Source organism: Corvus cornix, chromosome 14 (assembly GCF_000738735.6).
Source record: "Corvus cornix cornix isolate S_Up_H32 chromosome 14, ASM73873v5, whole genome shotgun sequence".
Classification (NCBI taxonomy): domain Eukaryota; kingdom Metazoa; phylum Chordata; class Aves; order Passeriformes; family Corvidae; genus Corvus; species Corvus cornix.
This window is the reverse complement of record NC_046344.1, coordinates 15,160,029-15,176,422: the sequence shown is the minus strand read 5'-3', so window position 1 is coordinate 15,176,422 and position 16,394 is coordinate 15,160,029. Positions and strand designations below refer to the sequence as shown.

The following is a 16,394-nucleotide window of genomic DNA, read 5'->3' as shown; positions in this document are numbered from 1 at the left end:
CCAGGATCTCTGCAGGAAAGGGGATGGCTGGTGGAAGGTTTGCTACTTTTCATGTTCCAAGCCTCCCCTGTACACAGCTCCAGGCAAGAGGCAAATCCAGCACTTCTGTTTGGACCAAAGGCAGGAAGCTCCAAGGAGACACAACTCCACAGTGGAATTAGTCTTTTATCCTTGTCCAACCAAAGCAGTAACTCCCACGTGCAAGCAAACGAAGGTTTAATTTCAGCCTGCTTTTGTATTCACTGGTGAAAGTGCTGCACTCTCCTGCACAGTGCAAAGCCATGAACAGAGCTTTGAGCTGCTGCAATTTTAACACCATTTGCAGTTTGTTCCTTAAACTCTTCAGATTTTTTAAGCAGCAATGTATCTGACTGTAAAGGTAATGTCTGCTTTGGAAGGAACAGGGAAGGGATAGTGAAACAGGACAGAAGACAAAAATAAGAAGGGCCATTTTCCAAGAAACAGATCTATTTTTTGATAATTTCTGACAGAGGAATAAGGCCACCCCTGCTCCGAATTAAAAGAACTGATTGCCACAGGAAGGCAAGAGCCTCTCCAGGGAAAACCCCAGCCTTGCAGGATAAGCTCCTGAGTTTGACCTACTCTGTCAGGCTATCAGGGAATCAGGAGAAGCAAGCAGCTGAGCAGTCAGGGGGTTCAGGATGAAGTTTCAATAGCCAGCACCTCCCTTCCTGTGTGCCCAGATTCCCCTGGGGACAAGGCCCACAAAGGCCACCCAAAGGCCTGAGGCAGCTGCCAGTGTCCCCAGAGCTCAGGATTCAGCTGCACCTTCCCAAGGCTCCCAGCACAGCACAGGGAACAAGGGCTGCCACTCCCTGCCCAGCTCCAAGCACCCAAGGGGCAGTTGTTCCACATTTTGCTCGTGTGCTCTCACGTTTTCCTTCTCCAGCTTCCATTCCTCAACCTCTGATATGGAGGGGGGAAAACCAACCCACAGAAGAAAGGTTTAGGTGGTGCCTGTTCCAGCTGAAAGCAGGATCCTTGCAGGTCACACCAGGGATAAAGCCTCCCTGTCTTGCTCCCATCCAGGACCCACTGGGTGAGGTATCTCCTACCCCAACAGAGCCCACACCATTTCACTGGACAGGTCTCCATGAAAAGCCTCCTGTCCTCTGTCTCAGAGCACAGTTACACCTGGGGACTGACCCCTGCCTGCCCACCTGTCTGGTGCCTCCTGTCTGACAGGAGGCTGGATCATAGGCAGACACAGATCAAAAGCAGTGTTTAGCAGAGCCCCTTTTCTTGGTGAAGCTGTTCCTGTGAGCAGGGAGCTGCTCACACAGCTCACTCACCACCCCCTGGCTGGCTGGGAGCCCAGCCCCAGCTCCCTACTCACAGGCAGAGCATCACAGTGACACGAGAGCAGCTGGCAGGGAGGTGTCACAGCCCTTTGCTCCATCAGGTGTGTATATATACACAGTATATATACATATATATTCAGTATATATATTATACATCATACAGATATTCCTGTAGTCTCTACCTGCATCCAGCAGCCACCACCCTTCTGGACGTGGTCCAAGTTATCCAACCTGCTGTTGATGCCACTGTACACCAGTGGCCTTGGCCAGCTTTGGCAGATATTTGGTGGTGGGAATTTATCAGCTCTTACAATTCAACATTCAGCATTGTTGGTGTCTGGTGCATATCAGCTGCTGGGAGCCTCTCACACTGCCCCAACACCTCCTGTTCTCTTCAGCCTGAGGTTTTCTGGTAGCTGTTTCTCCATCCACATTCCTGGGTACCAACAAAACCCACCTGCCTGCTCACACACGGGGGAACTTCAGGAGTTCAACAGCAGCAGAACTATAGCACTGAATCTTTGCTACATTTTGTTTCTACACGGGTGATTCACATTCACTTTTCCAAGAAAATACAGCATTCTAAATCATGTTCAGACTCTCTGTACTCAGATGAGACATGCTCAGCTCTGAGACATACAGCACAGCATGCAGAAAGGACTGCCAAAGCCCCTTGTAAGCAGCAGTCTCTTTTGGAAAGGCCAGGTAAAGGAAAAAGAATTAAAATCTTCCCAAACCCAGGAATGCAGAGTACCTCACCTGACCCATCCTGACTGACTGAGCTGTTTCCTTCTAAGCCAGGGAGCTTCTACTGCTGAAACCTCACCCAGCTGTTATCTGCTTCCAAGGGGGATCACTTGCTCCTCTTCCTAAGAACCCTTTATCTATTCAGCCCACCCAACTTCTCTCTCTGGTGCTATCCTTGGTCCTTCTTTCCTTCCCTCCTAATCCCCTCTCCATCAGGAAATCTGGAGTTAAATCCCTCTTGAGGCATTCAAGCTGCTCTAAACCCTTTCTTTTCCCAGCCACATACCAGTTACCCTGTCAGTCTGACAGAGACTTTCCTTTAACCAAAAGGAGCCCAAGCAGCTTCTGGACATTCCAGCAGTGCCTCAGTGCCTCACTGTCCCTCAGTGCCTGTGCTGCTTTTCAGGGAAAAATCAGAGAACCACAGAATTTCCTTGAGCAGGAAGGGACCCACAAGGATCATGGATCCAGCCCCTGGCCCTGCACAGACCCCCCAACAACCCCACCCTGGGCATCCCTGGCAGCGCTGCCCAAACGCTCCTGGAGCTCTGGCAGCCTCGGGGCCGTGCCCATTCCCTGGGGAGCCTGGGCAGTGCCCAGCACCCTCTGGGGAAGAACCTTTCCCTGATCTCCAGCCTGACCCTGCCCTGGCCCAGCTCCAGCCATTCCCTGGGTCCTGTCCCTGGTCACAGAGAGCAGAGACCAGAGCTGCTCAGGTGGGCTCTGTGCTTCATCTCCTCTTCTCCAGCTGAACAAGCCAAGTGCTCTCAGCTGCTCCTCCTATGGCTTCCCCTTGAGACCCTTCCCCATCCTCATGTCCCTCCTTTGGACACTTTCTGACAGCTTTAGATCCTTCTGATATTGTGGTGTCCAGGACTTGAGGTGAGGCCACTCTGGCACAGAGCAGAGCAGGACAATGCTCCCAGGACACGGGGACCCTTTGGGCTGCCACAGCCGAGTCACATTCAGCTCAGCATGGACCAGGACCCCCAGGTCCCTTCCTGTGGTGTCACACTCCAGCCTCTCATTCCCCAGTGTATTTGTGCATCCAGGGTGCCCCATCCCAGGTGGGACCCCCCTGGGTGCCCCTCTGTGCCCGCCCTACCCACCTTTCCCTTGTGAGTCTCCTGGAGCCACTGGCGCAGGCGGATCAGGCAGCTCTCCTGCATCGGGGTGAGCTGGCCCAGGTAGCGCTCGATGTAATCAGCGTCCAGTTTGTCAGCTGGAGGGAGAAAACAACAACTCAGAGCAGACTGGCACAGCCAGGAGGGAGATGGGCAGTTGTTTCTACACATCAGGTTCCTTATGATTTACATGGGAATTGCTCAGAAGCCTCATTCCAGCAGCTGGAAGGAGGGAGGGAGAGATTGGGGGACACTCTCCCGGTGATTGGGGCACGAGGCCACAGGCAGCACCTGCTGTATCACAACTGGATCACTCCACCTGTCTCTGAGAACACCAGTATTCCATTCAGGCCTGAACTGCTCCAGCAGGAGCTTTAAAAGATCTATCATGAGCTCTGGCACTCAGCTCACCAACCACTCCACTTCCAGGGCACTTCCATCTCCATGTGTCCCAAATTTCACGCACAACTGCAGTGACAAGAGGCTCGCTGGAACACCAAGCCATTATTCTGCCCAGGGACACCAGAGACAAAGCGAGAACAACAACACATTTCTGACAGCAAGGGAGGCTTTTGGCAGGGGGACAAGTCCTGTGCACACCAGCAGCTCCAGGCCCCTCCAGCTCAGAGACAAAAGACAAGGGGTTGGCGACTGCCAGCCCTGAGGGACAGAGGGATGTGCCAGCCCTGAGGGACAGAGGGATGTGCCACCCAGGGCTGGCAGCTGCCAGCCAGCAGAACAGGGCAGCTGGGGGGAGCAGCCCAGGCAGCAGCTGGGCTGGAAGACACAGGGAGCAGGGCTGGGGACACCTCAGAGCTGGCTCTTTGTCAGGCACAAGGTTTTCAGTAGATGCCATCACCTGCGAAAAGAGGCCTGGACACCCACAGGATGAGCAGGAGAATACAGAAACTGCATTTGGAAGTGAGACACTCCATGGAACCCCCAGAGCTAGCAAGGTGGGGAGCACGCCCAGGGAAGGCGATCCCTTCCTGAACAGGAGTATGGGCAGAAAAATAAGGGCTACTCTCCTCTTCTGCTAGATGGGACCCACCACTCTGAGGTTAACTTTAATCTCAAACATTTCTCCTAATCAGCTTCTCTGTGGATTCCCATCTTCTTCCAGGAAAACTCCCAGAGATCAGGTGAGAGCAGAACTACTGATATTTCCAAATTCCAAGCTTTTTCCCTAGTTACACTCAGCAAAACAAGTGCTGCCTTTCCTTCTCAGGAATGACAACAACTGTTTCTATTACAACAGCTCTGGATTCAAAGGTGCCTGCTATTTCTTTTTGCCAGAGAAGTATTTTATTTAGTCTAGAAGATATCATCAGACCAACACACAGAAAGATGAAGTTTGATTCAGGCATTTTGTGGGAAAAAGGCATGAGGAGACATTCCACAAAGCTTGTCTTGGCCTGATACAGGGCCAAAAGCCATCCAAACCTGTCCCCAAGACTATTAATTTTAGAAGAGATAAAATATTTAATTCCATACTGAAGACACCTTCTCCAGTTTAAAGTATAAAATACCTTAAAGAGCTGATCAAGCCTGATTTTTTTTTTTCTAAGCACCAAAACATACTGCCTGCATGGCTTTTTTGTTTTAGGGAAAAAACAGTTCCATTGTTTGTTTTTCTTGAAAAAAGAAAATAGCTTTCCCTCCTCCTCCCCCACACTCCAGATGAAAAACCTGATGCCAAGAGAAATGAAAATAAGCTCCTTGGTCAGTGCTACTGACTGAGAGCTGCTGCCTGGGCAGTGCCTACCGTCAGGGCTGGCAGCCTCTGAGGGAGGGCAGGGGCTCCCAGCCTGCTCCCTGCTGGTGCCAGCAGCCCCAGAATCCAGCAGGATGTCACCAGGGTTCGGTCCCACAGCCGGGGCTCGCTCATCCTTCGCCGCGGGAGGGCTCCAGCGAGGGATGAACGTGATCCCTTGGGAGATCAGCTCCTTCAGGTAGTGCTCAATCACCTCCTTGCCCTGAAGGGGAGAACTCTCATTAGGAAAAAGCCTCCTCCAGAGCCAGCAAGGTGCAGGAGTTTCCTCAGGAGAGATGACTAATGCTGCTAGGGATAAACAGGGGAAAGCTCTCCTTCCATCCCCACGATCCTGTCAAAAAACATCCAGTGTGGAAGCCCCCTATGAATGATGAATTACAATAATGGCCAGGCAAATCCCAGTCTATGGATGCAGCTGCCTTTAGAGCACTTTTACCCCATCCCCCTGCTCCCAAACCCAGTTAGCTGCCCTGCTCCTCTGCAGCCCAGAGGAATGGGCCACTAACCCAAGCCCGAGCTCTGGAGACACAGGGCGCTGATTTTCACCCAGAACTTCCCCTTCCTGCACAAGAACAGTGTCCTCAGTGTCCGAGGAGCCTGGCACCCACAGCATCCACTGCCACCCTCCTCTGGCACAGCCTGCTCCATCCCTGCACAGACACATTCCAGCCAGCAGATCTTTCTGTGCTCTTTGCACACCGGATTTTTCTTCCTTTGCCCAACTGGGGCATTTCAGAGCCATAAGCAAGGGCACAAAACTACACTGGGTCTGTTTACAGAAAGGCAAATAGAGGATTTGGGGTGTTCTGGCAGCCAGGGAAGCCCACCTTACCCGTTTGATGTTGGAAGTGTACTGCTTCATGGCAATCTTTTCCACTGTGCTTTCGAAGCCAAAAAAGGACTTGATGTCGAGAGAGGCCGACTGCTCAAAGCACGTCCACTCCTCGTTCTCAGGGTGGACCTACGGCCAGGGGAACACACAGCTGGGATGGTGCCAAGTGGCTCATGGCCCTGGCACCACACTGGCTGCTTAACCTCCACAGCTACAGAGTGAGGGGGCAGAGGAGGCACTGCCAGACCTGGATTGACCAGCCAGGTTCATTCCCATCGTGAGAATTCATGGAGAACTGAACATCCAGACTTTTGCTAACCCAACATTCTTCACATGCACAAGGAAATCAAGATTTAAACCCATCTCTGCCCCAGCAGACCTGAACTGTAGTAGCAAAAGCTGCACTAAAATAGCAGTGGAACTGCCCACTTCAAACCATCATGTCAAGGTCTCTTTATGGAAAGGGATGGCCTTGTGGAACATACAATTAAAACTCCTACACCTGCAAGGAAGAAAGATGCAAACCAGGGTTCGTTTTAGTTTTGGATGGGAGACTCAGCCACTAACATCAGCCTTCTCCCCAAAACACTGGGGACATGGCAGAGCAGGGAGTTTTCCCACTGTCAGCTCAGCACACACCTTTCCCTTATTTCCCCTCTGTTACTCTGTATATGGTAAAATCTTTTCCTCCTTTAAACTTAACCCTTTCCTGAGGGGACTCTGCCTTCTCTCTGTAGGTGCTGCTGTTCACAAACTGACATGAAAGAAAAACAACTCCAGCCCCCACACAAGGATACCATAAAGGACAAATTCCTTGGGGAGATATTAAAGTAACTGCAGGAGCAGGATCATATTTCTCCAAGTTGCCTCAGAGAACACTGCAGAAAAGGAAAGATGAGAATAAACCTGCTTCCGGTGCACTCTGGCAGGGAAAAGGGAACTGGTAAAAATAGAGCAGGGAACCATCTTGAGGATGCAGCCAGCAGCTCCTACCCTGTTCCCCTCAAAGCCCAGATGCTGACGTTTCCTTCCTAAGAACACAGCCAAAATCAGCAAGTGTAACAAGCTCCTAGTTGACCTGGGAGCATTTCAGACCTGTCAGTGCCTTTGGTGACGATGGAAGTTTGATTTACTGCAGTTTTTAGGAAGCCTCATGCAGCCACCAAGGGATCTCTGGCTCAGGAACACCGTCACCATCCAAAATGTTCACAGCTTTTCCATTCCTCCTCTTGCCTGAAGTTCCTTACAGCCTGCTTAGTCCCGAGAAGCCAAGCTGCTGTCCAGTGGCCAAGAGGGCAGGTAAGTAACAGGATCTGGACATTTGTGTGAGGAACAACAGGCAGGATCTGACTGCTTCCAGAAACAGCTGAGGCTATTTCATGGTGACTGGGCCCTAAGAGCACCATTACAGTGAAACAGCACAGAAACAGCCTCAAGTGGAGACAGCCCAGGCCACAGATCAGGCTCAAGTCCTTTCTCCAAATCTTTAGAGCATGAAAATAATGACAAACAAGGTGCTAAAACTTTCACTTATTTGTGGGCAAAATTAATTGCCAGACTTCACTCAGGCCCTTATAGTAATGAATAGTAAGGGTTTAATTCTAGATAACCAGATTTATATACATGCCCAAGCTCTAGATGTTTTTGTTAGCCTGAATTCCAATCAAAAAGAAACTGAGAGAATACCAGCAGTTCTGGAGCACCAACTCTGTTTTCCACTTTCCCTCCAAGCAGAGAATCACAACCAAACTAAAGGAGTTTCTCAAGCCCTATGAAATCACAGAATGGTTTGGAAGACCTTAAAGCCCATCTTGTTCCACCCCCTGCCATGGGCAGGGACACCTTCCACTGGCCCAGGCTGCTCCAAGCCCCATCCAACCTGGCCTTGGACACTGCCAGGGATCCAGGGGCAGCCACAGCTGCTCTGGGCACCCTGTGCCAGGGCCTCCCCACCCTCCCAGGGAACAATTCTGTCCCAATATCCAGTTTGCCACTGGGAAGCCATTCCTCCTTGTCCTGTCCTTCCAGGCCCTTCCTGTTCCTCTCCAAAGCAACTGAACAAGCCCACACCCAGGACCCAAGAGCCTTCCCAGCCTGAGAGTCTCCAACCACAGTCCAGTGTTGCAGAGGTGCTCAAACCCATTCAGGCACCTTCACCCTGTGTGTGAGTGCACAATTCCCACCCCTCCCAGCACAGACAGCCAAAGCAGAGCTCTCACTGAGTAGCTGCAGGTCTCCCTGACCACGACACGGTTAGCAAAGGTCTCGTTGTGGGCTTCGATGCGGAGCGTTCTCTCTCTCCAGTTCACAGTGTTCTTCTGGATGAAGAAGACATACTCTACCCCTGCAATCTGAAGAGGAGCAGGGAAATACAGAGAGAAAAGAGTTAACTTGAGGAGCATTTAACTATCTGAGCCAGCCAACAAAATCCAGGCCTCTCTGCTCCCAAGGTTCCACCTGCCTTCTTCAGCAGCCGGGGAGCATCCACATTCAGCTTGCAGCTCCGCTCAATGACATGGATGGCTCCGTCCTCACTCCTGGATTCGTGCAGGATTTCACTCCCCAGGAAGACTGGGATCTCTGGGCATGTTGGAAAGCGCTTCTCATAGGCCTAAAAGTGAAAATAAAGTAAATTTACTTCTGGGTAAACCAATTTTAACTCTTTCTGAATTAATTAATTCCCTTACAGTGAAAATCCAACAAAAAAGAGGCCCCTGAAGCCCTGAGTTGGCTCCAGTTTTCTCAGAGGTGAAGTTAAAGCAGAGTAGTTACAAGCAGGGACAGCACTGTGTCAGTCACAAGCCAAGCATGTCCTAACATAACATTTCCTTCTCACACGAAGTAGAAACAGAATCCCGTTGTTGAAGAATACTAGGAAGGGAATCATCACTTCAACATCAGGAAGTTCCTAACCAGCAAAAGCAAACACAGCTCTGCTAACTTCTGCTGGCTAAAGACTTGAATTTTATAATCTCTGGGTCAATACTGTCTGTTTGAAGAAGATACTAAAAACTATTTAATATTCCTGAGCCTTAAAACGTGATGTGCCAAACAGTTCTGGTTGCCCTAAACTATCAAGGGTGAGACCACCAATTATTAGCTACTCACTTTGCCTCAATTTATCCATTTCTATAACAATTCTGTCCTGGCTCTGAAATCTTCCCTGTTCTAATTAGCACATCCTTCCTTTCTCCAAAGCTTCTTTATCAGCTCTAGCAGAATTCCAGTCTTCCCTGGCACTTGCAGCAAAGTTAACTTGCATCAACAAGTTACTTACAAGTAACTTACAACCTACTGTTGCTGCTCCTTCCCTAACTTCTCCATCTCTTATTATATCCCAAGATGTTTGCAGGATGCAATGTTTTTCCTTGGATTTCTGAAAAACCTCTTGCATGTTGTGTTGCTGTTGTAAATATGTGGCCGCTGCACAAGCTGCCCAGACTTCCACTGCAGCTGTTGCAGGAGGAGAACCTGTGCTCTCCCTCCACTGCACTCTTAGAGCTCCACATTTTCATCATAAGGTGTTTCTGCCATCATTCCAAGGCAATTTCTGTAGGAACTGCTGTCATCTTCCCATCTTCCAGAAGACACCACCATTTTGTAAAGCACAGAAAAATAAAAATATTCATGAGTTCTCTGCCCCAAAAGCAAACATTGATGTGCTGATGCTGGAGCTGGGCCAGGCTGCCAGTGCCACGCTCCCCGTTACCACAGCAATTCAAAGCCTGGATGCCCCTGCACGGATTCATGTCCTCTGCTCCCAAAATAGCCCAGGCACTTAAGGACACATTCCATATCTCCTGCTCCCGGACCTCTGGACGGGAAAGAAGTTATTTCAGATTATTGTGTTGCTCCAGTATCAGGAGGGAAGTGCAGGCAGCTGCCAGCTGGAGTCCCGGCCAGAACAAAGCATGCAGGTTTGAAACCCTGCTCTCCCAGTCCCTCAGCAACGTTCTGCTTGCTTTGCCACACTTCCCAGAGAACTCTTCCCATATTCTTCTACCCATGCTTTTCACTCCTCATCACAGGAATAGCAAAACCAGATTAGATAAATCCAAAATTCCCCTGTTAAGTGACTGTTTCCAGCACAGATCCACCTGGCTCCAGCCAAGAGGAGCACACTCACTGCTTTAAGCAGCTTAATTTGTTAGGATGGTAGTTCATGGATCTGTGTCAGGCCACAGGACACTCCCAGCTCTCCTCTCCTGGTACCCTGCCCTTTGCTCCAGGGCCACATGGCAGGAGGGCTGCAGCCCTCAGTACCTGCTCTCTTCCCTGCACCTGCCAGCACATTCATCTCCTCAGGCAGAGTTAATACTTCCTATCTGTGCTTCCACCTGTCCTCTCCCAACCCTCCAGACTCCAAACCACCATCCAAGGCTATCCTGAGGCCAAAGCCTTCACCTTGCTGGTCTCCTCTGCTCCAGCCCATACAAAAGGTGTCCCTCCAGGCCACCCACTCTGTTACTGGAGTCCCAGTGGTCAGACAGTGCATGCTGAGGCCACAGGGATACCAGAATATTTAGCAACTATTTTTGAGCTGTTTGTCCCATGTCACTCCATACACACCCCCTTAACGCACCTGCAAAAAGCGTCACTGAAAGCCCTTCCCTGAGAGAAGGCTGCCTCAATTAACTGCACAGCAAGGGTGGGCAGTTTGATAGGACAATGGGAAAGAGTCTTAAACTAAAAGAGGACACATTTAAATCAGATGTTAGGAAGAAATTCCTCCCTGTGGGGGTGGGGAGGCCCTGGCACAGGGTGCCCAGAGCAGCTGTGGCTGCCCCTGGATCCCTGGAAGTGTCCAAGGCCAGGCTGGACGGGGCTTGGAGCAGCCTGGGCCAGTGGAAGGTGTCCCTGCCCATGGCAGGGGGTGGGATGGGATGGGATGGGATGGGATGGGATGGGATGGGCTTTAAGGTCCCTTCCCACTCAAACCATTCTGGGATTCTGCTCTTTCAGGGGTGCAGCTGTGCCAGGAACATTTGAGGGAGTTTCCAAACAAACAAGAGCTGTTCTAGTGGACCCTCCAAAGGCTTCACTTGAACAGCTTTACCTGTAGGTGCCCCCTCACCACAGAGAGACCACAAGAGCCAGTCTGAAACCACCACTGAATCCAGGTGTCTGTGGCTCCCATCTGAAGATAAACCACTGGATCTCAACTCCCAGCTGTTTCTTTCTCCACTAAATATGGACCTGATCCAGCTGGAGACAGGCTCCCTAATAAACTGTCATTAGATCCAGCAAAACTAAGACCAGGACAAAGAGTGCAGCCACTATTTCAGTCAGCTAAACAGCATCTGGAGTAGGAAGAGAGGCCAGGGCAGAAGCACATGGCAGTGCACAGCCTGGTGATATTAACTGTGACACCAGCCCAAACACATCGCCTAAATAGGGGGAACATTGCCATATTTGAGAAAGAATCCATATCCACATTGATATTAAGTCCTTTGCTAATCTTCTTTGCACAACAGCTCTAAAAATACAGCAGGGAAGATGCCTGAGATCACATGAAGGACAGCTGAAGCCCCACGCTGCAGTCACAGCAAAGCTGTTCCCGGAGCACCCAGACTTCCCATCCCTGCAGACTCTGAGCTGAGCAGGAGAGCAGCCCATTTCTGTGCCCAGCATCCTCTTCTCAAAATCACTGTGCAACAGTCCATTGCTGCTCCAACAGGGAAACTGAGGGAGCTTATAAAGACAGAGAAATACTTAAGTTTTTTCAAGCCATCATCAGTTATGTCTCCTCCTCTGGGCTTTTGCAGAGTCCAAGGTGGACAACAGAACACCCCAGAGAAATAAAAGGCACAGAGTATTTTGTATTAATTGTTTTAATGCTTTGGCTGCCTGCACTTGCTCTTTCAGCTCCTCGCTGCAGGAATTCTGCCCTGAGCAGGATACAGCAACTAGGATTTGTCTCTCCCTTCTGTGCCTCTCCCTTCCCAGAAGGAACAACAGCAGTGTTGTGCCACCACTGGGTGCTAAAGTGGGTCTATTGTGGGTCTGCAGTTCAGGCAGACACTGTGATGACTGAAGTCTCCAACAGGATCAAATATATATATATAAAAAATATAAAATTAATGGTGCCATGAAGCCACTCCCTCCCTTCCTCTAAATCCCACTGGGATTAACACCTCACACCCAAACCAACCATTTCACAAGAGGTGCTGGCTCAGGCCCACCAGTGTCCTTCCCGAAATCCAATTTGTCAGATTTCTGACAAAAGAATTGTTGCAAAAATCAGTGCTTTTGTTATAGTGGACTGTGACCAATAGTTCAAAGTGTCATTTAAATCTTTGCAGTCCTGAAACTGAAATTACACATTAAATTTCACAAGAGTGAAGACAGAGGGATTTGGAATCTGTTTGAACTCATCAAGATATTTTGCTTAGAACTATAACCAATTATTTTTGGGTGCATCTGAATATAAAGAAGAAATAAGCATTTAGATATAGTTCATTGGAATGAAAAAATTCAACAAAGAAGAAATTAAATGAAAAAAAATTACAAGTGAAACAATTTCTAGCTGAAAAGTTAAAACATGCAGGAAAGTCAAAGATCTCAAAGGTTCAGTAGTGTCAGATTTTCCATTCACACTGAAGGGAGCCCAAACTAGGATAAGGATATTTCCAACTGGTTACAGTGACCTCTGCATCCCAGCAAAGACCCCTTAGTGTCACTGAAGCTGACAAATGATTAATTACAAGGAGCAATCATTAATAGTGATACGGCTGACTGTGAAATCAGCAGAATGCTCTGACCAAGGTTTTGCCCCATGATCTCTTGGGAAATGTGTCCAAGTGGTTTTACCTGATCTGGTAAATATCCATCCCAAATGGATTATGGGACCAACACTGGTAAGTGAAAATCAGCTTGTGAGAAGAGAGTTTGAGAACAGTACAAGAAGCCATGCTTGAAAGTGTTCTGAACTGTTGGTTAAATACACAATAACCAACACAAACGCCACATCTGTGAGAAGAGATTACTCCAAAGGTCAGCCAGATGCCAAACAAGAACAAATTATACAAAACCACAAGTGTCAAACCCCAAAAGTGACATTCTAAAGCCTCACAGCCACAGAGAAAAGAGGAAATTACCCTCCTCTACACCCCCCCTACTCCACCCACTCAGCCCCTTCTCCTGCAGAGCAGGAGCCCTCTGCAAGTCCTGCACATTCCCAGTTCCAGGGTGTCAGAGATCCTGACAGTGCCAGAGTGCTCCTGCCCCTCCACTTTAAGAGCTGTGTCACTGCTGGTTCCTACAGGACCCACAGGACATGGCCAGCAGGCAGGATCTTTATAACAGCTCCTCCTGTTTCTCCTTGGCAGGGTTTTCTAGGAAGTGACCTTGAAATCAATTACACCACAGAGGCCTCAGGAATGCACGACAACAGGGATGTGTAACCACTGAATTACTGCAGGAAACAAAACACCTCAGCAGCCAGACCCCCTGCACACCTCGAGGCAGCTCCCTCCAGCCTGCTGGGTCCTGAGCGGCTTCCATGTGCTTCCAGAGGCAGCTTCTGTTAGATGGGACTTCAGGAGTGCAAAAGCTGGGGGGGGGAACAACATCGTGTAGAGCACAAAGAAACTTAATTGTGATGCACCTGATGTAGACAGAATTTACAGCCAATATTACCTGAGTAAGTGACAAGGGTAAGACTTCATCCTTGTGCTAAAACGCTTCAAATTTTCTTGATCAGACAATGTTTAAATCTGTATTAATTAATGAGATTCTTCAAGGTCATATTACAGCCATGTGCAGGTTGCCAGGAAAAAGGAACCTCTGTGTTCAGAGGAAAGGAAGTGAGGAGGAGATACAATACCAGGTTTTGAGCTGAAGATGCCCAGATCATCATCCCTTTGAAAAGAGATGATGAGAAGCAAGATAAAGACACCTCATCACTTTTATGTAAGAAGTGGAAGCATTTGGAGCAGCTTTTGAGCAGTTCTAATGATACATAAATATTCCTCTGCAGATTCAGGCCTTCTAGGAAAAAGTAATTTCATCCTGCAGTCCCTCCCACTGCTTGGTCTCAGTGCTGAAGGGAACCGCAGAGTCTGCACACACCAGACACAATAATCCACGTGCTTTGAACAGATCAGATACCAGCTTCCCACTAACCACAAAGCAAGATAAAATATACAAGGAACAATGTGGGAGGGACCAAATGCATATTTAGGGTACAGAAAGGCACTGATTCAGGGAAAAGGGAACTTCATTTCAAGGAGGTGCAGAGTATGCACAGTAAAAGTCTTTGGGGCCCAAGGGAAAAAAAGAAACACTTCTGTTGGCAAGAGGAAAAAGATCTGCCAACGAGAAGTGCATGGGACAACAGTAGCCTGGCTACAAACATTGACCCAGTGTTATCTCTGCCTGGACTACAGCCAATAATTTGCCTCATTCCTTCAGATTTTGGTGAAAGAAACAATTCAGGGAGCAGCAGCATCTATTGCAATACAGGCACAACTGAGGGCCACAGCAAACCTCCTAAACCCAGGCCCTTGCACTGCAGCTGCACAAAGGCATCCCAGGAAGCCACCAACGTGCCTGACCTCCTGTCTGAGGAGGAACAATATCCCATTCAAGCTACCCTGCTGCAGCCTTCTCCTCTGCTGGGAGAAGGAACTCTGTGTGGAGCAGCTGAGGTCACAAACAGCACAAAGCTTTGGCCTTTACCAAAAACTATCGAGGTGACACCTTATCCAGGAACCACTGGGTGCCACAGCCCAGTGTGGAGAGAGAGAAACCAAAATGGGAAGGCAAGGAAGCAGAGCTCTCGTGTGACTAACGCTTGAAAGAGCAAAACACGGCAGTCAAATGTCACATCACACATTTACTGCTTGATGATTCACCCCAAAATCAAACAGGCTGGCTCACAAACTAATGGCTACTTGGAAGGACACTCTGTCATTGCCAGAAGCCAGAAGTGAGAATTTATACAAATTGGCCATGATTCAGGATCAGACTTGGGCAGGTCACTGTGCTTAGCAGTTAAAACAAGCCCATACTGGTTGAGATGTAAGAATTAATTATGATTCTAAATTTTACCACCTCTTTTAGTCCCTGCTGAAGAGTTTATAATTTGTCTTCTGCACCTACACATTCAGTAGAGAAGGGTCTTTTAGTCACTACTGGAACATGAGATAAAGGTGATACAACAGAGCTGGATGTGTCTTCTTGGGCTGTGCCTCTGAACTGGAGCTGCCTTCAGAGCTCAGCCATCCCTGCACCAGCCAGCACCCACCAGATTTAGCTTGAGACACAATCCATCCTTCAAGGAAATAACCTCCATGCTGCAGCTGGAGAAGGTGATTAAACCTGTAGAGACTCTTGGAATTAGTGTAAATCTTCTCCAGTCCACACATGGTGCCAGCACCATCCTGCCCAGCAGCGGCAAAGCAAAGCTCTCAGAGACCTTTGTCACCCCCACAAAACACACTGAGCATGACGTGCAGATGTTGCCAGCAGTTCTCCAGAACTCCCAATGAATAAGCAGTTCTTCCATCAGCTCCTTCCAGAAAGCAGCTCTTCCATCATCCAGCAGCTGTGACAAACAGCACTCACTTTCTACTCGCTTGAGGGGAAACATCCCACACCACAACCCCAGGAGAAACGTCAGCTCTTTCCCAGCTACTGCTCACTCTCAACCTGCTTAATGCCAAGGGAGGAGGTGGCAGGGCCCGGGGCTGAGCACCCCAGGGCAGAGCCAGCCCAGCTGACACACAGAGCATCACTCCCAGGCTCCTGGTGCCAAATGCTGCTCAGCAGGAAGATGAGGGAGTATTTTTAGTGTATCTTGACAGCAGGGTTTCAAGCCTTCAAGTCACACTGAAGCATCATGTCTTGAGTCAACACTAGATTATCTCTTAAGTGCATAAAATGTTAACCCAGTAGCTTCTGGCAGTCACAGCAAACTCACCTTCCAAGCATGGCAAAAAGCAGGGACAAGGGAAGCTGCCTTCTTTAAAATACCTGGCACAGCCCATGGCTGCAGGCAGACCATCCACATCCAAGGAGGACTTGTCAAGAGGCAAGTTCAATATCCCCAACAATCTATATGTTAAAAGCAAATCTATAACAGATATCTATAATCTGTAACAATCAATAACAGACAAAGCAGATGCTGTTTTGCAGGGATTTCTTAACTATTGCTTAGGTTATTATCAAGGCATTTCATGTCATGTGTGGCATGGACTGATCACCAAAGAACACCTGTTTTGAAGCATTTTCCTCCCCTGCACATTGGTTCTCTCTCCATCTCCAGGGTCCTGCCACCCAGCAATACCATTTCAGGCAGTACCTAAAAGCTGTGCCATTACCTGCATCCCAGCAGCTCCAAAGGAGCTTCCAAGCACTGGACACACTGCAGAGCTCTTCCCTGTGTCACCTGCAGCTACCCAGGGACACAGAGGGCAGCAGGATCCTCTCCCCTGGCACTCCTGCAGCTGCTGCACTGAGAGCTCCACTCCAACCTCTCTGGCTACTTCACACAGCCCTCTGTGCCTTCACTTCTGCTTCTGAGGATTCCAGCTGCCAGGAACTGCTCTGCTTCCCTGCACCAAATGCTCTCCTGGCTCCAGAGCTCACACTTG

The 16,394-nt window shown here is 49.2% G+C and overlaps 1 protein-coding gene across 6 annotated transcripts in view; it reads right to left on the bottom strand.

Moving 5' to 3' along the window:
- Positions 1 to 16,394, bottom strand: part of SEC14L5 (SEC14 like lipid binding 5) — a 39,873-nt gene that overhangs the window by 11,559 nt on the left and 11,920 nt on the right. For all 6 annotated transcript variants that reach the window (XM_039560063.1, XM_039560067.1, XM_039560064.1 and 3 more), the window contains 5 exons: positions 8,261 to 8,410; positions 8,019 to 8,150; positions 5,800 to 5,928; positions 4,959 to 5,169; positions 3,179 to 3,291 (listed from right to left, as the gene is read on the bottom strand). In XM_039560063.1, coding sequence (XP_039415997.1) covers positions 3,179 to 3,291; positions 4,959 to 5,169; positions 5,800 to 5,928; positions 8,019 to 8,150; positions 8,261 to 8,410 — 735 coding nt within the window. The remainder of the gene's footprint in view (positions 1 to 3,178; positions 3,292 to 4,958; positions 5,170 to 5,799; positions 5,929 to 8,018; positions 8,151 to 8,260; positions 8,411 to 16,394) is intronic.